General features: G+C 41.9%; 1 protein-coding gene across 4 annotated transcripts in view; it reads left to right on the top strand.

Annotated features, from left to right (window-relative positions):
* The first annotated feature begins 1174 nt into the window (after positions 1-1174).
* Positions 1175-24063, top strand: part of BCLAF3 (BCLAF1 and THRAP3 family member 3) — a 28889-nt gene continuing 6000 nt past the window's right edge. Inside the window, exons 1-12 of one of the 4 annotated variants that reach the window (XM_015886393.2) lie at positions 1175-1343; positions 6282-6330; positions 9787-9858; positions 10740-11318; positions 11662-12321; positions 14430-14608; positions 15290-15404; positions 15584-15647; positions 16479-16597; positions 17677-17788; positions 19753-19848; positions 23393-23548. In XM_015886393.2, coding sequence (XP_015741879.1) covers positions 9818-9858; positions 10740-11318; positions 11662-12321; positions 14430-14608; positions 15290-15404; positions 15584-15647; positions 16479-16597; positions 17677-17788; positions 19753-19848; positions 23393-23548 — 2121 coding nt within the window. In that variant the 5' untranslated portion in view covers positions 1175-1343; positions 6282-6330; positions 9787-9817. Of the gene's footprint in view, positions 1344-1548; positions 1805-6281; positions 6331-9786; positions 9859-10739; positions 11319-11661; positions 12322-14429; positions 14609-15289; positions 15405-15583; positions 15648-16478; positions 16598-17676; positions 17789-19752; positions 19849-23392; positions 23549-24063 lie in introns of those variants that run through there. The other 3 variants (XM_015886387.2, XM_015886379.2, XM_015886401.2) reach the window with 3 other exon arrangements.

Consider the following 24063-nt stretch of genomic DNA (forward strand, 5'->3'; position numbering starts at 1 on the left):
GGGAGGACAAACATCTAACTTCACACTGTTAGGCTGTGGTTTGATGAGCTGGATCAGGAATGTCAGGAGGACATAACACAGTACCGACTCCGGCTCTTTTCCTGCCTTGTTTCTTTTTAAAAGACGTTGACAAGCTGGCTTGGTTTTGGCAAGCTCTGCACCAGATCAGATGTCACCTGCCTGCAAAGCCGTAAGGAGGCTGTATCAGGTATCGCCCACCTTCCTGCAGCTCGTGTGAAAACAAAAAGCAGCATCAACCCTGTGCTTAGAATGAGGCTAATGCTCATCCTGTGCCTGATCTCAATTCATTTTCTGTTAAGGTCTGACAGCACGCCAAAATGGTACTCACAGCCCTCAGCCAACGGCCTCAGATGCTGAACAGCATAGAGTAGATAAAGTCGCTATCTCATTTTACATGTTATTTCACTCTGTGTTAAATCTATTTTTGTGCTTTGCAATCACAGAATTTATTCCATTTTGAAAGGCTTCCTTATACGTCAGTGGTGCTGAGGAATATGATTTAGCCTGGAAGTATTGGTAATGGTTGGACTAGATGATCTTCTAGGTCTTTTCCAACCTTGATAATTCTGTGATTCTGGGTGCACCAATGTGTTTGGGCTCCTGAAAGAAGCACTAGCTCCAACAACAAACCTGTTAGGTCAGCCAGTGACCAACATGAGGGGTGTATCTTGAGCCCAGGAAGGGAATTGCTTGTGCGGCTGGGCTCGATTCTCTCTCTGGAGAAGCAGAGAGCTAGGCACTCCAAGAAGTAGAGAAAAGTAAATGCAGGCATGGAATGCATCTGGATGGAGTGTTGAGGAATATGATTTAGCCGGGAAGTATTGGTAATGGTTGGACTAGATGATCTTCTAGGTCTTTTCCAACCTTGATAATTATTCTGTGATTTTGTAAAGCGACAAGCAAGCCATGGCCGCGACACCTCTGCATCCAGCCTTTGTCAGCCCGGGGTCGTGCGGCCCCACCACAGGAACCAATATGGCTCCACCAACTTAGTCACGGAGCCTCCGGGCTGGGAGGCCCCGATGAACTTCCTGGCAGCCGAGCAGTGCCCGAGGGCAGATCGATCAGCGGAGCGGCCACAAGGGGAGGAGGAGAAGACCAAGGCGGAGCACAGCCCGCCCCGTCCCGTCCCTCCCCTTCCGGGCCGCCCGCCCTTTCTCTCCGCCGCGCCCGTGGGGAGCAGCTGCGGCCGGCGCTGCCGCCGGGACCCGCCCCGCCTCCTCGCCGGGCACCTGCTCGGGGCGGAGCGGCGGCGGCCGGAGGAGCAGCGGCGGGAGGCCGAGCTGGTGGTGGCGGTGGCTTCGGAAGCGGCTCCGCGGGCGGTGAGTGCGGCTGGGCCTGGGCAGGCCCGGCGGGGTGGCGAGGGCCGGGCCGGGCTTGGCTGGGCGCTGTGCGGTGTCAGTGCCGCTACCGGGCCCGGCTCGAGCAGGGGGCACAAAACCGCGTCGGCTCCGCGGAACGGCCCGGCCTCGGGGCGGCCACGAGGGGGGAACGTTGGAGTGTGTCAGTCAGGTGGGGGCGGCGTGGGGTGAAGGGGGCGGGAGGTCAGCGGGCATCGCTGCGCTGGCGGCTGCGCGGTCTGCACCGTGCCTGCCCCCTCCTCGGCCGTGCCTGCGTCCGCCCCTATAAGTGCATGTGATGCACGGCACCGAGATGTCCCCGAGCCGAGTGTCTGCACCCCGGGGCTCGAGTTGGGCCGGAGGAAAGTGAGCCGATAGCGATCTGACTTCTGCCGTGCTGCGTTCCGTGGTTATCCATCCTCGTTTGAAGGTGCGGCACGCCGGTAGGTTGGAGGGGAGCGAGCACGATGGTAACGGTGTCCGTATTGCTCACCGCTGTCCTGAGTCACTTCTTAATGCAGCTTAGGTTCCCCAAGGGCTTAAAACAAAGGCTCCTCAGATTGCAGGCAGATTCTGCTTACCTGGCGTTTCTGTGGACCTCGAGGAGGGATGGAATCTGTCCTCAAAGTTTGGCCAAGTGTGGGAGGCTCCAGGAAGCACATAGGGGGGAGGAGGAGGAGGAATGGTGGTAGAAGCCGGGCTGTGGTGGTCTGAGATCTGGAGCTGGGCACAGGGGGGTGGAGTATGTGATGATGAAGATTTTTCCTCCTCGTTTTCATCTTCTTTCACCTAGCTCTGTAGGACTGCTAGGGTTTATTTATTTTCTTTTAATTCAATATTGGTGTTGATGAGGTGAGTTGAATTAATTAACTTCCCTTAGAGGCACTCCCTGCTATAGTGATAAACAGCTGTCTTAGCAAGTGTCCGTGTACTTACTCCTCCATATCTGCCGTTAGCAAAATAACTGGTATTTCTGCCAGGGCTTTTGTAAGAGCGCTCACACCGACTTTCCCTCCACCTACGGTGTAATGAGATGGGCCTTGTGGGCGTTCACCTGTTGGGAAGCAACGCAGGCTGGGTTCTCTTTCTGTCCTGAGTGGAAACGAAGGAGGAAACGTCCTGGGAGCCTTCCAGCACAACTGGTCTCACTGGTGAGAACAGCCCTGGTTGTCCAGAACCTTGGCAGTGACACCTGCATGCGATGTTACTGATCCTACAAGGCTTTTGAGTAAATAAGGCAATTCTTTCTGCTTTTGTGATTTAAGATTAAACGGCAAACATCTCTGTTACTACAGCTGATGCCTGTTGGATGGCATTCAATAGGCAGGAAGTTGTGGTTTTTCTGTTTTGTTTTTCTTAAGCTTAAATATTAAGACAATGAGGGCATGAATTTTTGACATGCTATAGAATTGTGAAATGGCTGAGCTGGAAGGGACCTTAAAGCATACCCAGTTCCATCTGCCTGCTGTGGGCAGGGCTGCTGCCCATCCAACCTGGCCTTGAGCGCCTCCAGGGATGGAGTGCCACAGCTTTACTGAGCAGCTGTGCCAGCGCCTCACCAACCTCTGGGTAAAGAATTTCCTTGTCAGGTCTAATCTCAACTTGCTTCTTTTTATTTTAAAGCTATCAACCTATGTCCTATCACTGCTCTCCCTGATGGAGAGTCACTCGCCATTTTTCCTGTAGGCCCCTCTAGGAACTAGAAGGCCACAATGAGGTCTCCCCAGAGGTTTTTCCTTTCTAGGCTGTATAAGCCCAGCTCTCTCAGCTTGTCTCCTTAGGAGCAGTGCTTCTCTAGACCTGCTCCAACAGCCCAACGTTCTTCTGGTACTGGGACCACAGAGCTGAACACAGTACTCCAGGTAGGGTTCCATGAGAGCAAAGTGGGTGACAATGACCTGTTATGACCTCCTGACCCTGATTCTTTTGAGACCAAAATACATACTTTATTACGTGATACAGGCTTATTCTTGTCAGTCTCTTCAAGTTCACATTGTAGTCTGTTTTTCTACAAAGGTAAGGCATTGCCTGCTAATTAGTGTCATTAAATGGGTTAGTTTTAAATGAGAGCATGTTGAGCTTAAGTTACATGCCTCAATAGATTAGCTCAGGTATTTTTATTCTTTTGTTCAAACGCACAGAGGCAAGGAAATACTTCCTGTGTATCTCAAGGAACTGCATATACTAAACAAGTTGTATCAGTAAGAAGTGTACACTTCAGGTAGGACTGTACTTCCTGCAGTAGGTCTTCATCCTACTGTGACTGTAAGAGGAATCAAAGAACATCCCAAGTTGAAAGAGGACTATAAGGATCATGGAGTCCAACCCCTGGCTCCACACAGCACCACTCAAACCAAACCCTAATGTCTGAGAGCGCTGTCCAGATGCTCCTTGAACTCCAGCACTGGGGGCCGTGCCCACAGCCCTGTGCATCCTGTTCCATGCCCACCGCCCTGTAGTGCAGCCCCTTTCCCTGACCTCCAGCTGCCCCTCCCCTGGCACAGCTCCATGCCGTTCCCTCGGGCCCTGTCGCTGTCACACAGAGCAGAGCTCAGCGCTGCCCCTCTGCTCCCTGTGAGGAGCTGCAGCCGCCATCAGGCCTCCATCAGCTCCTCTGCTCTGCGCTGAGCAAACACAGGGGCCTCAGCTCCTCACACATCCTGCCCTCTGCACCCTTCACCAACATTGAGGCAGGATAAAAGCTGGAAAGAGAGAACAAAATTTCAAAGCTGCAGTGACTGAGTTTGTGGGAGGCTGCAGCTGTGATAGCTGGGAGGGGAGCTGACAGGATGAGGGGTCAGTGTGGACTTTGCAGGAGTTGTGGCTTGGCAGTGCAACGTGCTTGGTGTGATTGCTGGTTCCTGCTATCTCTGGACTCCTTTTTCTCTCTCAGCCACTTTGCTGCATGTGCTTTTGAGGATGGGCAGCATGGACTGGCCAAGGAGATTTGGTTAAGGTAACATGGTGCTAAGATAAGTCAAGCCATAACCTTGGACATGTGGAAGAACAAAAACCTGGGAGGAGGTATCTTGTAATCCAAAAGAGCTCTCATCAGATACGAGAGCGGTGAGGAAATTGCAGGTGGAATTGAAATCTAGGTCTTTGTCCCACCCTGTTCCCTGGTTTGTTTTGCCTAGTGAGAAGACAGTGACTACAGCACACTTCACTGACACAGATCAGGTGCACCAAAACAATTTACTAAATGTATTCTGAGCAAGCTGTTGCACATATGATCTATAATCACATGTATTCTAAGCAAACAATGTATTAGCCTATGACTAATCAGTATTCCAGCTGGGGAGGTAAATTAGGGTAGGTAAGGGTAAATTAGGTTGGGTAAGGTTATACAAATTCTGGGCAAAGTTAGGGGAGGAAAGGTTATACAGCCTGTCTCGTCAGTGTGTCTGTTGTGAGGTGGGGACTGAAGGGCAGTGGGGTGTGGGGTGGAGCATGTGTGCTGGGGAGGTCTCAGGCCAGCTGAGGGGAGATCCAAAGGCCTTATTGCAGTGTCCTGATTTTATACCCTTTATACATGTTCACCATGATAAGCAACGGGGGCCAAACTGTTATCAAGTATGCAAACTAAGATGTGGGCAGGGGTATGAAAAACCGAGTTTCATTGCTTCAACAGCATGTGTGTCCTTGAATTCGGTAGTTGCCCTAGCTCATAGCTTACAAAGCTGTCATGTGTGCTGCCCAGAGGAGTGTGTCAGGAGTTACCCCCAGGGCTGGCAGAGCCATCAGTCAGTCAGTGCTGGATGACTTTTTGACCGCCATCAGTCAGTTGGAGCCCTTTCTGCCTCTTCTAGGAGCTCCATGTTGCCACGTCCCTGTGCTGCTGGCTCTAGACACAGGAGAAGGTCTGAAGTGAGGAGTGTGAGTCAAGGTGGTTGAGGCCGAACTCATGGCATCCTGCTTTTAGTCCCAGCAGGGCTTGTGGCTGTGTATTAGTGTGCAAACTGGGAATAGAAAAATGAGGGTAAAATAGGTGCTGAGGTGACCCAGCACAGTGCTGGCGGCCTCTGCTTGTGATGGTAGTGTCCAAACCAGTCAGTGAAGCGCTAAACTAAAGGTCATGTGAAGTCTCACAGTAGTTCAGAAAAGCTCTAGCTGGTTTGCTGGGATATGCGAGTCTGTTCTTACATTCTTTTTGAGACGTTTTCTGTTGGGGGCAAGATGTGTGTATACCTGCCAGCTTTGGTAAGCACGGTCACGCTTCAGGAAGCAGATTTATGTGCTATGGTTCAGCTCCCTGTTCGAGGCTCCTTTTTGAGCAGCAATGTCAAGGGAACTTGTGAGCTCTTTGAAGAGCAAGCAAGGCTTATGTCCTGCCCAGGCAATAGCAGGGGACATACACACGGCAAGCTTTGATTTAGCTATTTTAACTTATCTGTTAGAAAAGTTGCAGTTCTGTGCTTCTTGTTTGAGAGTAAGGTAAGAAGGCTGTTTAGTCTTCTCTGTTAAAGGCTTTAAAGTCTTCATATTGTCTGGATTGCAGCTGAGGGTTTCATATGATTGTATTTCTGCCTGACCATTGGCTGTGGTGGTGCTGACAATCAGTTTCTGGTTTGTATCTCTCGGTAAGCCCTGTAGCACTACATGGCATGCTCTGGCATGTCCCTTGCAGTTCCTGGTTGATCCCAGCCTGTAAGAGAGCCATATAGAAAGCTTGCAGCTACTCATTTCCTTCTAGTGAACTAGGTGGCTTTTTCAGTGAGGGTCAGCATCTGTCTTTGTGACGGCTGTGTGACCCAACTTATGAAATACTTGCTTATCTCTTCCTCCTGTGCGATGCTGCAGTGACTGTCTGGCAGTCCTTATGAAGGGATAAGAAATGCCTCCCCTCACCACAGGAGAAATGACAATTAAAGTGCAGCTCCTTGGTTGCGACTCCTCTGAAATTGTTCATTTCCATTTTAGGGTTTCTTCTGTCATCTATGTTGTGGATGATGGGAAGTACCCCAGAAAGGTATGTAAAGCAGTTGACAACGTATGGTCTGTTTACCAAGAGTTAACTACTTCTACTCCATCTGTGTTCTATCTGGAAGATTTTAGCTGTTTGGGGCCCACTGGCTGGTAATATTTGCATTAGCAAGAACTCTGGTTCCATTCAGCGGGACAGTTTGAAGCAGGCTGGGGCAGTTTCTTCTTAGAGAGATGTTGCCTGATTCCCATTCCAAAAGTCAAGGCAAAGAAAATAAAAGGTGGGATTTCCCACTAGTAGATTAAGAACTGCCTAAACTCAGTTACTGATAACTCCTGCAATGAGTCACTTATTGTTGTAACACAATGAATGCGAGGATCACTATGAACCTAGTAATGTTACTTCTTAGTTACAGACATTTTTGCACATTTCTATAGTGGCGGTGTCATATAAAGTACAACGAGAGGAGTTGGTGAAATGCAAAATCCAGATTACAGCAGGTCCTGGCATCCTTATACTCAAAATGTTCAGACCTTTGGGAGTCATCTGGATGGCTCTCTTGGGAACTGCGGGGCCTCCACTTCTTCCATATCCTTCTGCAATAGGAAGGCTTGCAGCTTAGTACCATATTTGTTTTGATTTGGAACTGTATTGCTGATCTACAGGAGAGGATTTAAACCTGAGTTCAGCAGCATGCTTAGAAATTCTCTGTAGATGAATATATGACTCTGGTATTACAGTGGGAATTTTGTTTGGCATTGAATGTTTCCTGGCTTTGTATGCTACGTGTTGCATCTTTAAGTTGGCTGTGAGTGAATCTTAGTTCTGGGTCACTTTTTAGGAGGTGCATTAAAACAAGCGAGTGCTTTCTTTCCACTAGGGAGTGGAAGTGACAGGAATTCTATTTATCCTAAGGCAAAGCAAGTCCTGAGGTGTGGGAGCCATAGTGGTGAGGCTGGTCTCTTTTCAGTAGTGCGTGGGGACGGGACTAGGGGTAATGGGATGAAACTACAGCATAGGAAGTTCCGCACAAATGTGCACAAGAACTTCTTTACAGTGAGGGTGACGGAGCACTGGAACAGGCTGCCCAGGGAGGTGGTGGAGTCTCCTTCTCTGGAGATATTCAAGACCTGCCTGGACGCCTACCTGTGTGACGTGGTGTAGGGAGCCTGCTTTGGCAGGGGGTTGGACTCAATGATCTCTAGAGGTCCCTTCCAACCCCTACAATGCTGTGATTCTGTGAAGGTACCGAACACGCCATCACATTCCTTCTCATGCTTTTAGTCCAGTTGTTTAGCTCTTCTGGAAAGAATAAGTCATGTGTAGGTATGGAAGTTCAGATTCTAGCTTGGTTGCTCTGTGGCGCTGCATCAGGAAGGATCTGAATGATGATTTTGGTGAGGTTTAATGGTATACTGTGTTTATAGTTTCAACATATCTTCTAAAATGAAAAATGAAGGTCAGAACTGAAGGGAGGATAGAAAACAAGAATTTGAATGGCATATGAAGCAGTCACTTAAAGCTTATAAGGAAAGAGAATAGTGTCGAATCTTCGGAGCTCGTGGTATATTTATCTCTTCTGAAATGTTTGCAGGAGCCTTTCTCTCATGTTTCTGACATACTTTTAGTTTGGTAGGGTGCGTCCTGACTTGTGAGAAGTAGGAAATAATTGCAGCCACACCTTTATTTATTTTTGAAAGATACTTCATGTGAGTACTGCTGTTAGAGTACCTTAGTTAACTTTGTCTGCTCAAAGATTCTACTGGCCAGAGGGCCTGAATTTGAGCCATGCAGTCCTCAGATGCGTGTCTTTAGGATCTAAGAGGTAATACTTAACTTCGTATTTGAAAGCTCAAGGGAAGAGTTCTGTGTGCCATCTTGGGGTGGTAGTTTCTTGTTTTACTATCTCTCGCAGCAGTTCTTAAAGCTTTGTGCCTTGCCACAGACTCATTGCAGAGCAGATGCTCTCATAGAACGCAAGACTTCTGAGATCTAGAGTTGTCCTGTTACTATGTCTGGCAAGTTGTAGTTCAGTTAGATTACAATCCAACTTAATGAATACGAAATGAACGTTTTCAGAATTAGCATGAAATGTAGCAGAATATATACGTGGTTTGCCTAGCACTCATCTGTGATGGTAAGTATTAGAAGCTTGCTGTATGTGCTCTAAGATAGCGCTGTTTTATCCCTGACAGAATCATACAAGATATAGCAAGGAGTAATATCTGGCCAGTTAGTATGATATGGGACTGGGGGGAGAACACATGTAAGCATGGCTCTGCATGTTTTTTATGAGCCTTAAAGCTTGCTGGTTTGTTTTTGGTTCTGTTTTTTTCCCACTTTGGGTGAAAAGTTTAATTACAAAATACAGATCTGAGTGCCTTGAAGTATCAAGAAGTCTGTAGGTGGTTTTTCTGGAGTGGTTTTCTATCTATGTGGGCCTGGGAACAAGTTCATAGGGTAAATAACAGAGCACATCTAAAACAACACTGACCTGTATGCATTCTTCTTGTTTCCAGTTCCAAGTGGCTGGTTGTTCATTAATTTCAGAGCTGTTGATAGTTTTCTTTTTGCCTCTATTTCTGTTTCTGGCTTTTACAGCATCTTGTGGTAATTAGGAGCTGTAGGCTTGGCTATGTGGTTCAAATTCCAACTTGTAACCAGTTACCTGATAATTTTACTCTGTTTTAATCCTCATGTTTGCTAAATAATGAGTAACTGCTCTGTTCTTATTTACCAATCACATTACTGGTGGGCTTGTATGTCCTTTCTTTACCTGTTTTCCAAGCATTCAGTATCTTTTCTTGAAGAGCACTAAGAAGGATAGACCTCATAGATCTTTCTGATGCTTCTGTATATTTTATAAGCCCAAAACTGCTTCCAGGATTCAAGAGCCATCTCTCTTGGTAGCAGGTTATTAGCAAGTGAAGTACAGAAATGTATCTTTTGCAGATGTAGTTTCATTTGGATGAAATGTGACAATACAGATGTTAACATTGGATGGAGCAGTAGAAGCTTGCAGGAGGTCTGTAATGATGTGGAAATGTCGGTGTATCAGTTACAAATGTGAAGCTCAGTATATATGATTATGCAATTAAACCAAATACTTGTAAACTTTGTTTTAAAACTAGCTCCCTGTCCCCTCTCTGTCATCTATGGCATTCAGTGCCTCCTAATATTTACAGCATCTTTAAATTCCTGCATATTTCTTGAGATTAATAGTTTAAGGAAGAATTAAATTATCAGATTTGCGGAGACAGAGGTGAAGAACAGTCAGGTATTTGTATCCTTTGCAATGAAAGTAAGCTGTATTCTAAGATCAGCAATTGGGATAACAGTTACTTGCTTTAAGATGGGAACTAGTAGTGAAAATAAAGCTTGTTTAAAAAAATATGCCTCACCTCAACCTTAATGCATCTAATGCAATCCTGGTTAAGTGTGCCCTTTTTGCAAACTGTAGTGAGTTCTTTTATCATACCAGTGAACTGTATCATTTTACAGCTTCAAGAACTTGCTATAAACACGAGTGAAGATGACAAGATCTAGATCAAGATCACCACGATGGAAGCAAAGGTGAATGCTTTATCTGTAACGCTGTGTGTTCTGATATGTAGCTCTTGCTAAGAACCTTGTTAAGGCTTGGATATCTTGGGAATTGAAACTGACTGAAATACTGAACTTAAAGTACTGAACAAGTTAAACTTATTTTTACTCCAGCCCCACCTGACGTCTGTAGCTTGTTTTATGTTTTGCCTCTTGGACTTGGATGATTAAGGAAGTTTATTGAATAACACAAACATAATTTTATTGATATCCTACCTACTCCATACTATACTGATGATCAGGAATGCGTTTTGAGTGAAGAACAGGGGGAAATGCCTGAGCTCTCATAAAATTGTGAGCCCTAACCAAAACAGTCAAAGAAATTTTGGTGTGGCAGCATAGGTACTGGTGGTAGTTTTATGAAGATCCAGGTTCTGATTTTGAACTTGTTTGCTGAAACATATTATTATATTTGCAATATATGCATAAAGGATGTAACTCCCTTGAATTCCGTTCTGTTGCTGTTTTCTGAGAATATGCAGTGAATGCTGTGTCTGGTTTTGGTCTGGAATTACTTTGTTTCTTGCTAGTGGCTTGTGCTGCTTTACTTTAATGAGATTTTGGCTGGAAGTTGCTTCCGTTTTTCTAACTGTAGGTCAGAATTAAGGGCTGAGAGGGGTACTACTGAACTTTTAAGAGCAGAAGCTGCATTAACTGTATAACGTGTATATGTGTGTACACACAGGACCACAGAATGTCAGGAATTTGAAGTTCAAAGAAACTTTGAACTGAATTCTAAACTTTTCTTTCCAGTTGATCAAAACTGTGCTTCTTTAGGGAACGGGTGTTCTTATTAAGAGATTGATTCAGTTTTATGGGACTGCTCAAAGTGAATTTTATTTTTGCATTAGGTCCTTGTCTCCAGCATTCAGGAGTCCAGAGCACCACAGGCAAAGGCATGCTCATGTGGACTACAATTGTGAATACAAAAGCTTTCGTAAGGACCTAAAGAAACCTGTGACTTGGAGAACAGATAATGAAAAATACGGACAAAGCAATTCCCGGTTTGGACCTCATGGAAATAACCATCAGAGAATGTATGAACGTAGATCACCTTCACCAAACCTGAAAAGAATTCCCATGGAAGATGCTTATGGTCATAAGCCCTACAGAACACATTCATCAGAAAGAACTGAAGGCAACAGGAGATGTCAGTTACCACCAAAATACTCAGAAATACCATATAAAGAACACGATCGGTCATTTTACCAGTACAAAATGGAAGAAAGATACACGTTTGAACACTACAAAGTCACTGGAAATGAAAAAGGAATTAAACCTTTTCACAGACCATTAGGGGATTCATGTAAATTTGAAAGAAAATGGCATGAAGATGACTTGAGGCACCAGAGGTTACATGAAGAGAAGTATGGTCAGTCACCCAGAAGAGTTTCTGATGAATTTACGTCAAGGAGCTCTTTACAGAAGAGGTATAGGAATAAAATAATTAAAACCTGGGTATTGTGGTGTAAAGCCTCAAGTGAAAGTCTGTTTTCATTATAGTTGAAGATAACCACCTTGAAACACGTTTGCCACTTTGTAGTTTAATTATGGGCGACTGGTAATAGTGAAGTATTTGTCTTTTAAGTAAATCATATTGATGGCTAGAGTATGAAAGGATAATATTTCCCTCTTAAGAGCCCCTGCACATCCGTACCTTGGCGTGAGGGATTATGGGTTAACTTGCCACGCATTCTGCTGTCCAACATTCTTCACATATAAGTTCTCGCTTTCTTCTCTAGTGCAAGTGTAAATTGCTTTATGTCAACACAGGTATCCTGAAGATCACGATTACAGAGAATATGGGCACACGTCTAAAAGGGCTAAAGAAATGGAGAGGTATGACGGTGGAGAAGTAGCAAGAAATTCCAAGTGGAAGCAAGAGCGTTCTTTTCCACCCTACCAAGAAAAGGAGGAACAAAGAAATCTGGGTTCCCAGCCTCACCGATCGGCTGAAAGGGAGTACTCGGAGGGATCTGTCACAAAGATAGCCTATGAGTACAGCCACAAGCGGCGCCGGCACCTGGATGGGGAAAAGTCTTTCACAGACAATAGAGCTCAGAAGTATGTGAAGCAGGAAGATCAGAAATACGGATCTTCTAAGGGTGCCTGGAATAACAAAAAGTTAGATTACTTTAGTGGTGGAAGAGCGAGACAGACTGAAGAAGGGCACGTTGAAGTCCCCGCTAAATATAGTTCAAAGAAGGGCTGCGATGCTTGTGTTAACTCTTCTAAAGTCGATGTTGATCTGAGACCCTTTAAAAACAAGCCGAAGGAAAGAGTAAGGAAAGAAGGGGAACTCAGGAGAAAAGGAGATTCTTCCAGTAGCCAGCATGACTCAAGTCATACTGTTTCAGATGTGAAAATGTCAGATGTCAACTGTAGGAGGGAACATCTCACTATCAAAGTGGATATGAAGAAAACGGTGAACAGGTACAGGTCTTTGTTTCCCCTCACTGGTTCTCTATTGCAGTCTACTTAGTTTATGAATATCCAAAGAAAACAGTGTTTCCTTGGGAGGTAACAAGGACAAACAAACGAAGGTTGTACCTTCAGGCTGGAAAGGGCTGCCTGTTGCTGTTTACAAAAAACAACCAACCAAAATGAATTGCCCCAAAAAAGCTTAGTTAACATCCTGGAAGTGTAGTAGCAAGTGGAAAGAACAGAGCAGATAAGACCAGTAGAAACTGTAGTTAAAGTTGCTTATTATAAGTAAATAAGTATATTATGAAGTTTATCTAAAACACAGAAAATCAGAAAAGTCAGATCCTGTTCTTTGTTCTGGAATATAATGACTTTTTTGACTACCTGAGGAGTATCTCGTTTCTTTTAAAAGCCAGGTAACCTTTAAATTGCGTTAATCTCAAGTACACATTCGCATGTTTAAGATCAAGTCGAATAAATCTGTCAAAAAAATACGTAAATCCCTGGGTTATATTATTTAGTATTACAGCGAATGATGTGACAATCTTTTGGGGCCTCAGAACTGAAAAGTAATATAGAGTATGCTTATATCTTGTTTATAGTACTTCTGTTTATAGTGCTTCCTCTTGTCACCTGAATTGGAGAAAAGGGGTAATATAGAAGTCTAAATGAAGGATATACTGTAAAAACTAAGCAGCCTGGTTTGTAAAGATATTTGCAGGCTTTTCTGGTTAATTGGCTAGCTGTTGTAGGTGAGGATAATGGCAGTAACAGCTTTTAGAAGCTGTTCAGTCTTCATTTTAAAGGTATTTTACCTCTTCTCTCAAGTAGAACATCTCTGCCAGTTTTTTTCCAGTATATCAGAGAATATGTAATACATATTCTGTATGCTGTAAAGACAAGTTACTGTCATCGTGAAAGAGGTTAGCATGAGAGACTGTGGAAAGGAAACAATTCTTTCTTCCTAAGTGATAATATAAGGAAAAAACTTAATTCTTGCCGCCTTCTTTTTGGAAGCCTGTGGGATGATTACTATGAATAGTAGCCTCTTTTTGCTACTCTTGAAAGTAATGAACAGTGCATGTAGTAATTATTTATAGACTAAAGGAGTTACTATACTGACTACAGCTTACTTGATGTGCAGGTTTGCCTTTGCAACAATAACAAAGACATTAGCAGAAACTCAATGGCTAATTTTAGAGAAGCTGATGACTGAGAGTATTCATACTGCCTACTTTAGGCATCTAACAAACACATGACTTAAAATGGCTGAGCTGAGAAGAATACATTCTTTATAAGCCTTGGGAGAAGTTAGGCAATTCAAATCATCAGTAACAAATACCTAAACTGAGATTGTTTGGATTCACTGAAAGGCGTTTACTGGAGACAAATAACTGACTCCTGGGGCTTGCTGGAGGCTGGTTCTGGTACAATTTTTATATGAAATTGTACTCTGTTACTTTTCAAGTACAGAACGGGCAGGTGCATTATCACTTTGCAGAATGGACAGTAAAGTCTTTGTCCTAAAAGTTTTACGTGGAATATTTGAGTTCTCAGTTTTTTTCCAAAACGAGAAGTGCTTTTACTGCACCAAGAGCAGCAGAAATTTTCATGCCAGCTTTCTTGTGATAATAGTTCTTGCAAACCGATGCAACCATTTGATTTATGCATCTGTTTAGAATGAGTAAAACCTGACAAAACGATTCTACACACGCTCCTAAGTTCACATGCTGCTACTGAGATGTTTCACTAAACTCAAGTGATGCAGTTTTAGCATTTGTGTGCTGCTGAGAGTTTTGTTAGTTTTTAATATAACAGACACGTAACTGCCTCATAAAACTTCATATGTCTTCATAGTCTATTATTTGATAGATGTCTTAAGTTTAAAATGTACACGTTTTGTATCAGATACCACCAAAACAAAGATTAGCAGAAGAATAGTTAGAGCTGTTAATGTTCCTGCTTGTGGGTTGGTTGGTTTGTCTTTTTTAATCTAAAACAAATATATTTTGGTTTTGGAATAAGAGCCGTGAAACTTAATTTTTTTTTTTACTTCCTGGTGTGAAATTTTTGAGTGTTCTTTTAAAATGAATGTCTCCAAACTTGGTTTATTTTAGGGCTGCTTCTAGTCATACTACAGACAGACAGATGTCACGTGATCTGGTTGCCGTTGGCAGGAAAAATGAGAACTTCCATCCAGTGTTCAAGCACATGGAATCTGTAACACGAGGCGCTGAGAATGACCCGTCGAGAGAATTTACTCAGGAAATAATCACGATTATCCATCAAATTAAAGGTTGCTGTCATATTTGGGGTATATGTATGTATTTATGCATTTACAGTTAGTAAAAAAGAAATAACGAGTTAGTCATGCTGGCCTTGTAAATATTGAATGTTAGGTTTCATTTGGTTTTGTGTCACTCATTTAAGGAAAGCGTAAGTTGAAGATCTAAAGTAGTTGGATGGAGCATGTTGGTTAGAAGGTCTTGCTCCTTGACAGAGGCATTACTACATAGACTGTTAATGTAAAAGGGATTTAATGGAAGTGCTTGAGATTAAACTGCTTTTTAACAAGTGAGAGGAGTGGGATGAGGGGCTGGGGGGGTAGAGGGAAATAAAGCTTTGTTATAGTTACAGCTTATTAATTATGTGTAGCTCCTGTAGTTCAGATGAGTTTCTGGACTGTTGCATCACGTGTAGTGTGGAACTTTATTTGTAGCTTCTTGGAGTTGCCATGATGGAGCTGATAAACAGTTAACTTTCTTCAGCTTAATCTTACTGAATAGGAGGGCTCTCTGAATTGAGCTGGCCCATTCTATCATTTGGGAATGTTAATCTGCAAGTTGAAATAGTTTGGAATTTAATCTCGGAAGTTGTTGTGGTGTCCTTAGCAGTTAATCTTTTGAAAGATAAAATTTCCCACAAAACACTTAAAATAGCGCACGTAAACATTTCTGTATTCAATGTCTTCTCACAGCAAATTATTTTACATCTTCCAACATAACTCTGCATGAACGGTTCTCGAAAATCCAGGATAAACCAGTTCCAAACACGAATGAAGTTAAAAGAAATTTGGATCCAGAAATTCACAGGTAATTGGTGCGCTAATGCCTTCATTTATTTGCTTTACGTAACATAGCTGGAGTTGGATTTTTTTTAATTTCTTTTCCCTGACTCTAAGCTATCTGTTCATAGTATGTAAAGATTCTTTAGTTGGTTAATAATGACTTACATTGATGTTGCTTGTTGCTGTGTGGTTTTGCTGTTTCAGGAGGATTGACATGTCTTTAGCAGAACTTCAGAACAAACGAACTGTCCCATCCGAATCTCCTCAGGTATTAATTTTTTTAAATAGTTCAGTGAAAATGATATAGGTGCAAGTAACACTTTTCCTCTTTATACTGATAAGCTACTCTTATATGCTTTGAAGACCACTAGCAGTTCTGTTTTAAGAGGGATGTACATGAATGTATTTACCACAGTGATAGGAGTATGTTTAATATCTGTAAGTAGAGTGCAGATGGGTTCTAGAATAACTGGAGCATGGTTATTACTGCTTCTTGAACTGCTTATTCTTACTTACTGTAAATGCTAAATGGGCAATTGACGTGAATTCTGATTTCTGTCTGAGACTGGAAAAAACCCTTAACATTTCTATGCTGATGTTAGATTGGCCCAATGCATAGAATGCAGTTCTATACTGAATTCAGTCCTAATCCCTGTTTTTATCCAGGGCCATGGGATTTTGTTTCTCTCTTTTTAAACTACATTTACTGCAATTTGGTTTCCTATTTTTTTCCTGCAGTGCTACTATGTGGAGGTATAATTTAAGACCCTCTACTATTCTTAATTAAGATTTACTGAAGTTTGTGAATACTTTTTTTTTCTTCTTGTCAGTTCTATGTTGAGCTGTTAGCTGTCATTCCAGTGTTCTGTTCACTGCTGTTCAGAAATGTGTAAGGAGGCAGGTGGTGTGAGAAGGTAATAGCTTGGGAGTAGCTACTGCTATTGTCTTGGACTTTGGATTCTTGGGCTGATGCACATCTGTCCTATGTCTGTGTGGTTGGTTAACAAGATTATATACTGAAGAAAACCCTTGAAGAACCGATCAAGTATGTGTTTCCTTATTACTAGCTAACTTGGTGTCAACCCTTCCTCTTAAATAGAACATCATTAGAGTTTTAGAAGATCCAAATGATCTACGCCATGATATAGAAAGGAGAAGAAAAGAGAGATTGAAGAATGAAGATGAGAGAGCATTTCATACAGATGGTACAGCTCCAAGGTAATTTGTGTGAGAGGTGTTGATTGAAGAGTTGCCAAAGTGTAATGAAATGCATCTACACTGTAGTCACGTTTTGCAGATATTTTAGTATATTGCCGTTCCATTTTAAATAGTCCAGAATGGCAAATCATGGCAATAAACATGTATTTGGGAAAACTGACTTGTAGAAAAAAAGTCCTTGTGCTTGAGATTGTTTAAACAAAAAGATGAATTTGTCAAACTTCTTCAATTGCTATCTTGCTCAAACCTTCTATATGTACTACTTCAAGTGGGAAGCTCATGTTTCTTTATGAAGCATGGCTGTCCTTGAGCTTGATGGGGCCTGGAGGACACAAGACTTGCAGTGCTGATGGCTAATGCATTTCTGGGCTGAGGGCAGTAATGGATTATGTATAACGTCTTCCTGAAAAGTAGGCTTGCTTTTTTTTCCACATCTCACATATTAAGCACTTGACAGTGCTTAATCAGATAGCTAGCTGTTGGCCTTTTTTATTATACATGTTATAGTTCTGGGAACTATCAATTTTGGCTTCTAGTAATTACTTTTCATGGTATATATTCATTTTATTTATTGGTTGTGGGTGTGTCCACAATCAGTAGTGTGCTCAGTAACAAAACAAAAGCAAAACCCGAAGTCAGAGCTGCATTAGCTGCATTGTACTAACTGAGGACATAACAGGCATACAGTAGCATCTGGGCATTTATCAGAGCTTCTGTCTGATTTGGAATTTGGTGAGATAAGAAATACTGTGCAACTCTGAAGATTGCGGCACAATCTAGAACTGCTGAAATGCAAAAAGCACGTCAGCCAGTAGAGGGCAGTGGTAGCCTGGCGTGGAGGTGTAGCTGTGGGAGCTTTGAAGACAGAAGTCACTATTTGTTATCATTGCATGAGGAAAATGAAGCTTACTATGTCTTACTAAGGACTTAATCAAATATGTTAGATTAAGATTACTTGAAAGCCATCACTTTACCATTTCTAAGTGGTACCAATACTAAAATATGGTCATCTAGAATTCCAGATGTTGCTATGTTATGGTTCTGGATTTTGATTGTTCTTTCTGGAATTATTCTCTCAGGAATCAAAGCTGCAGTTTTTCAAGATTACAAAACTCTCAACTTGACGGCTTCCATAAACCTATGAGGTTCATTAAACCACCTTTCAGGAAATTTATTGGGAAACCTCACCTGGTAAGCTTAAATCTACAAGTAGGTTCTGCCTTGTTTTTGGTTTTTTTTTTTTTCCTTCATAATTCACTTTCTGATGTGCTTTTTAGGCTGATACAACTAATGATCTGTGAACTCTTGCCTTTTTAATTTCCACGTGGGTCTTTGTCTTCACACTTGCTCAGTGATAAAAATGGTTCTAGTTCAGTCCCAGTGCATCAGTGCTTCCCCATGCATCTTTTGCAATGTAGAACAGTGTAAGAGAGCAGAAATAGCTTTTATGACCAAATGCTGGTAAAAGAAAAGTACTTATTTTACTTCTGAATACCTCTGGAGTACTCTAAAACAACTTTGCTATTGTATTTTATTATATCACAGGGAAGTTGCCAGGAATTTGTCTTGTCAAGAAGCTGGTTTAGGTTGGGTGTGTTTTCAGTGGAAGCAGTATTTTTTCAGGGAGTCCAGAGATAAAGTGCTCAACTTTAACTTCTAATTGAGTAGCATGAACAGGCCAAACTAACTTAGGGTTCATAATGATTTACTGGAGGTAATTGATTTTTTTTTTCTTTTTTTCTTTAAAGATGTTCTAATAAATAGTACAAATTTATTTTATAAGGCTATGTGTAGTGTAGGTTCCTGAATGCTGCATTTCTCCCACTTTATAGTATGTACATCATCTAAACCACAAATTAGAAGCATTCTTACTGAGCAGGTAACTTGAAATTATATGAAATGTCTTGGGGGAGGGGAAGGGGAGACAGTTGTCATCAATCCAGAGGGATGATCTGAATCTTATTGTGTGTCAGTAGCATTCACAGAATGGTTCAAGTCAGAAGAAGTCTGTGAAGGTCATCTGGTCTAACTTACGTAGATAAGATTACAGAAATGCCTGGAATTATGTTCCTAAGGATGAAATATTTTACAATGGAATAGCTTGTCTGTGTTGATACAGAGTTTTTCAGGGCTAACTTGGGCACCTGCTCTGTCTTAGGCTCTTGCTTTGTAATGTACTTACTACTGAAATTGAGAAGGCAGTTAATATTAAGTTCAGTTGAAATAAATGTTTACTCCTTTTGGAAAACTCTCTAAATGAGTGTGGTCTTATTTCCAAGTGCTTGTGCTTGTTTAATGAAGCTTGTGCAGCTGCCCATGTTGGTTTGTACCACAGAATTCTAAAACCTGTTTTATGGCTGGTGCTAAGAAAGGGGAGACTGAGGGAAGCTGTCAGTTTTTATGCGTTGTAATGAATAACCTATGTGTGAACGCTGTTGGAAACTGTACTAATGTACGTGTTGGAAAGCATAAGGATCGTGACTAAAGTCAGTGCACATAGAGGAGTGCATTGGATTTAAGGAATAGTTGGGTGTGGCACCAGAACATTGATGTTGGGCCAGCCATATTTATTAAATAGGAAAACAAATAGGAAGCATGCTAAAATAAACATATATTAGTGGGGCATGAAAATACTGAGGAAGGGGGTTGAAACTTAAGCAAGAGCTAAGATAATAGTTGTTAGATAAAAAAGTACTTAGTGGTTTAGCTCATTCTTACAGGTACTTGAGTAGAAATTGTTTCAGTTAATTCCAGGCAGAGCTCTCCACTTGTTATGGGAAGCTGTTCTGTACTGCAAGAGGGAGGTAGCAATAGCACGTTGTGCCAGCAAAAAATGGTAAAGGTGTGGAAAAAGTATGCAGTAGGTATCTCTTACCATTCTGTTTGAGAGTGTTCCACCTATAGTTTTAAAAATCAAACCCTAGGAAATCCTGAAGAACCTTAGGCTCTTAGGTGTGTTTGCTCTGGCTTACAGGTAAATATGGAGAGGAATAAAGAGTACATCGGAAAGTCAGGTTTCAAATGACAGGCTTTGTCATTGTGTCAAGTATCACAAAGCTGGAAGGGCTACAATTTATGTAACTATAACCTGGAAACTTTTCCTTCGTGGTTTAGTAATGTTAAGCTAATAACTTTGCTATCTGTTTTTGTACTAGAATTCTTACTATTCTTCAAGAACAAATGATGCTTTCCCGCACAGACATATTAGAGGACGCCTTGAAAATACAGGTCCTATCAGGAGACACTTTAAGGTACGTTTTTATTAGAAGCACATTGTGTAAACTGTGTTTTTTGATCCTGTTGAATTTGGTAAAGTGATGCAGATTTGAAGACATTAAATGCTGTGAAAAATAGTGGCAATGTAGCCTAATTGTTTCTGCTGACGTAATGGGAGGAAAGAGGGCTGGCAGTGGATTGAGCTGAATTATTCAGTGTTGTATCCATACAGCTGAAAGAGAAGCGTCCGATTAGATTTATTTATGCCAGAAAAAAAAAGCTTTCTCATTTTCTCCTTTAAAATTACCCCTACTTACTATTTAACAAGTGTGTTCTCAGAAGTAAAATAGCACACAAAATAGGTATTGATCCTTCTTGTTCTGAAGGTAGTGAAGTTGAAGTAAGGCTTTGTTAGCTTAGCTCAGCAGCTAGCACTCGGGATAACAATTTGAAGGGCAGAAGGGCTTCTCTGCTCCCTCAGACTAAATATAAGGGAACTGTTAGAAAAGCAGTCAGTCTGCCAGGAAGCTGAGCTAACCCTGTCAGAAAAGGCTCACTATTCTGCTGCTTTAAAAAAGAAACAAAACAACCAAACAGAAAAGAAACTTCCAGGCTGAAGCTTAAGTTAAAAATGTCAGCCTGACATAATTCCATCTTAACATATGAAGGTGTCATAGTCTCTTAATCGGTATTCTTTCTTTTCCCCTCCATATTGTCTGTTTATAAGGGCTTGAATGATTATTCAGCACTGTCTCCTTGAGGCTATGTTGGTAGATTATCCAAAGCAGCCTTCAATTTCCTTTATTTTACATCAGCACAGAATTCTGCTGAAGACTATGCAGACATAAGTCTGCTTAAATTACCTTTACATGTGAAACTGAACATTGCTGTATCCAGTGATTGGTTCCACTGTGCTTTAATATCTGTTGAGAAAATAGCATTTTCACTGGTATTGTGATTTCCATACGTATACAGCACATTATTACTGCCATTGAAAAAGCTGATTTGATTTCATCGATGTTCTTACATTTAATTTCCTATTGCATATCTTAAAGGATTTTTTTTCTGCCCATGCTGTTGCTGAAACCTGCTTAAAGAAGGTGATTTGACACTCAAGAACCTTCCTTGGCTGAATATTAAAAATATACTAATTTCTTTTCCCTGATACATGAAATTGGAGATTTGTAACCTAATAAACAAAAAATAGGGGAATTATTCAGACTATTTTAAGAAGCATATGGTCTTGCAAAAAGCTTAACATTCTATGGAAAAAATACCTTAGAGCAGCAGTTTTGTAAAAGATCCCAAGAAATCTTACGAAGATGGAAAGTTCTCTTCTGTAAGAAGACCTTAAAATGTTGACTGTGATTGGTTTCAGTGGGTACATGTATGGTAATCTTCTGAACTAAACTTCATTCTGTAATTTACACAGTCCTCTGTATTAATGGCTTGCTCGCTCTCCCTTCCTGCCTCCAGCAGTATTAGAGAAGAGAACAGGGAGAGCAAAAACAAGAGAACTCGTAAGATGGAATGAAATCACAGAATCATAGAATGGCCTGGGTTGAATGTGGAGGGGGATGTTGGAGAGTCATGATTCTTGTGATCCCTTCCAACCTGGGCCATTCTGTGAAAATCATGTAGTTTCAACCCCCCTGCTATGTGCAGAGCTGCCAGCCACAAAACCAGGCTGCCCAGAGCCACATCCAGCCTGGCCTTGTATGCATCCAGGGATGGGGGCATCCACAGCCTCTCTGGGCAATTTGTTCTAGTTACCAGTTGAGTAAAGGGGAGATGAAGGAAAAATAAATGATGCAAAGGCAATTGCTCACCACTTCCCACAGAGAGACTGATGCTCAGCCAGCCTCCAGGCAGTGGCTACCTACCCCAAAGCTCCCTCTCCTCATTATTGTTACTGATCAAGTGCATGAGCATGGAAATCCTATGGTCAGTTTGGGTAAGTTGTCCTGACTGTGTCCCCTCCCATTGTCTTGCCTGGCCATCTTGCTGGGGGGCAGACTGAAGGAAGAGAGTATTAATGCTGTTCAGCCACAGCCAGAACACTGCTGTTGGTCACCAATTGAAATCATGGCCTTGTGTGGACTGCTGTGAAGTATGCATCTTCTCACTTTCAATATCTTGAGCCTTTTCTTCCCTTCTTATTTGTTCTGCTGCTTTGCTGCTTGCTGTGCAAATACAGCAGCAGACCTCTGAGGCCCCCTTCCTAGCCACCAGTGTCAGAGCAGAGAGCTGCAGCAGCTGTAGGAGAAATGAGGACCTCTGCTGTTAACTGTGTTCAGTGGCTTAATATAGCATTGCCAACACCCTTCAGCTTCCCCTATGGTAGGCGTGTACCTACTTAAGGAATTTACTTGCATCTAAATGTATTGTGATTGGAATCTGATACTTCTCAGTAAAGGGCTTAGATAGCATTTAGGATGTACTCAGAGAAGGATACTGTGCCTACAAGCACTGTGAGAGTGATGCTAGGGGACTGGTGGGGACAGCTTCATGGTTATATCTATGTAGGAGGTGGCTGAAGTGATGTATTTATTTTTAAATAATAGAAGCCGCATTTGCATCAAGGCACCTCTGTTCTGTATGGTCCTCAGCTGTTCCCCACATACACAGTGGGAAAACTGGTACCAAACTTATCACAACCTCAGAGTGTGTGCTTTTTTTCTTGAAGTCATCTTTACTCTGTCAAAAGGAGGCTGATTTCAGCAGGGCAACTGGGTCATGCTCAAGAAGGGCTCTTTTTCTGTTGTTTAATTCTCTCTTACACTTTAAAGCTGTTCGTAAAGGGTGACAGCTATTTTATGTCGACACAATGTTTCCTCTTCATGTACTTCTTTTTTACTCTGGATGGGGTGAAAAAGCTTTAAAGGGTGAACATCTATGGGAATGTTTGCTGTTACTATCACATTAAACTTCATAGCTTGTTCTATTGGAGACTGGAGTGCTCAGTTATAAACAGATTTTTGTCCTTTTAACTGCTGCTATCAGTGTTGCTCTTCCTATATTGTTATTTCTGTGAATTTATAATTCCCTCATGGTAAGCTCTGTTACATCTGTTCCCATGCTAGGTTAGCATACACCAGTGCAGTCTGGGGGTGATAAAAGAACAGAGTAAGGAGAGCAATTCTGTGATCTTATGGTCTGAAGGTACATGATATGGTCATGTTAACTTCTACTTAGCACAACGTTTTTAGGTTCAACACATTTGCCTGCTGCAGGCCTCATAGCAGTGAATTTGGTAGCAAGTAAGGTGATTTTTTTTTTTTTTTGTTCTTGTTTTTTCTTATTGATGTTTTCCTTTTAGCATTTTCTACTTTTCTGTAACAATGATAATTTCAGGTGTTTTAAACAGCGAATGTAATATGGCAGTTAACAGATCCACATGGTAGCTGGTGTTCTAAGGAACAGTAAGCTGTAAATAAGGAAGAGGCTTTGTACTTGCTGCTAATGCATATTCTTGTTCAATACTGTAGGTTTTGAATGTATATATAACTGTAAATACCAGCTATTGAGTTTTGGTGCCCTAATTCTGCGCTTTTTCTCTCCCTTTCCCTACCGTTACAGAGCAACTTTGCAGATGGCCGTTTGCAACCCCATTATAAATCAGGCTTAGTACAGAAGGGTTTATATATTCAAGCTAAGTACCAACGGTTACGTTCTGTTGGCGTAAGGGGATTTACCACTAATAAATACAGAGATGGATTTCTGAGGAAAGAAAAGGTGAGTTGGTTTAATATCTTTTCCACTAAGCCCTTATATAAAAGTGTAAATATTCAAATGGTCCACTCCAGCTTTTATATCCCTATGGTGTAGCTCAGACAGGATACTTTAGAACATTGCCTGTAAAAGTACAAGGATACACACTTGATTTTGCACTTATTTCCTTCATGGATACTTGTTTGAGGTGTGCAGTGAGGTTCTGTGATCACTTCTGTTCCAATAATCTCTTCTTGGTCTGCTTTCTTATCAATAAGAGAAAGTGGACCTCTGTGGAAGCATTAGATTGTCTAAGACTACAATACTAAATTAATATGAAGAGTGTTAATACACTTTTTGATTAAGGCTATGATTGTGTTCTTTGTTATCTTATGTTCGTCATGTGCCTTAAAGTGCTGTTCTGAATAAAGCATCCCACAACATATGGTGCCTGAGTAAAATTCTTTGACAAACTCAGGCTGAAAAACTTGGGCGTGTCTATCTCATACCTCTTGATTTGCAGTGTGTGTGAGACAGTG

The sequence above is a fragment of the Coturnix japonica genome, chromosome 1 (assembly GCF_001577835.2).
Source record: "Coturnix japonica isolate 7356 chromosome 1, Coturnix japonica 2.1, whole genome shotgun sequence".
Classification (NCBI taxonomy): Eukaryota; Metazoa; Chordata; class Aves; order Galliformes; family Phasianidae; genus Coturnix; species Coturnix japonica.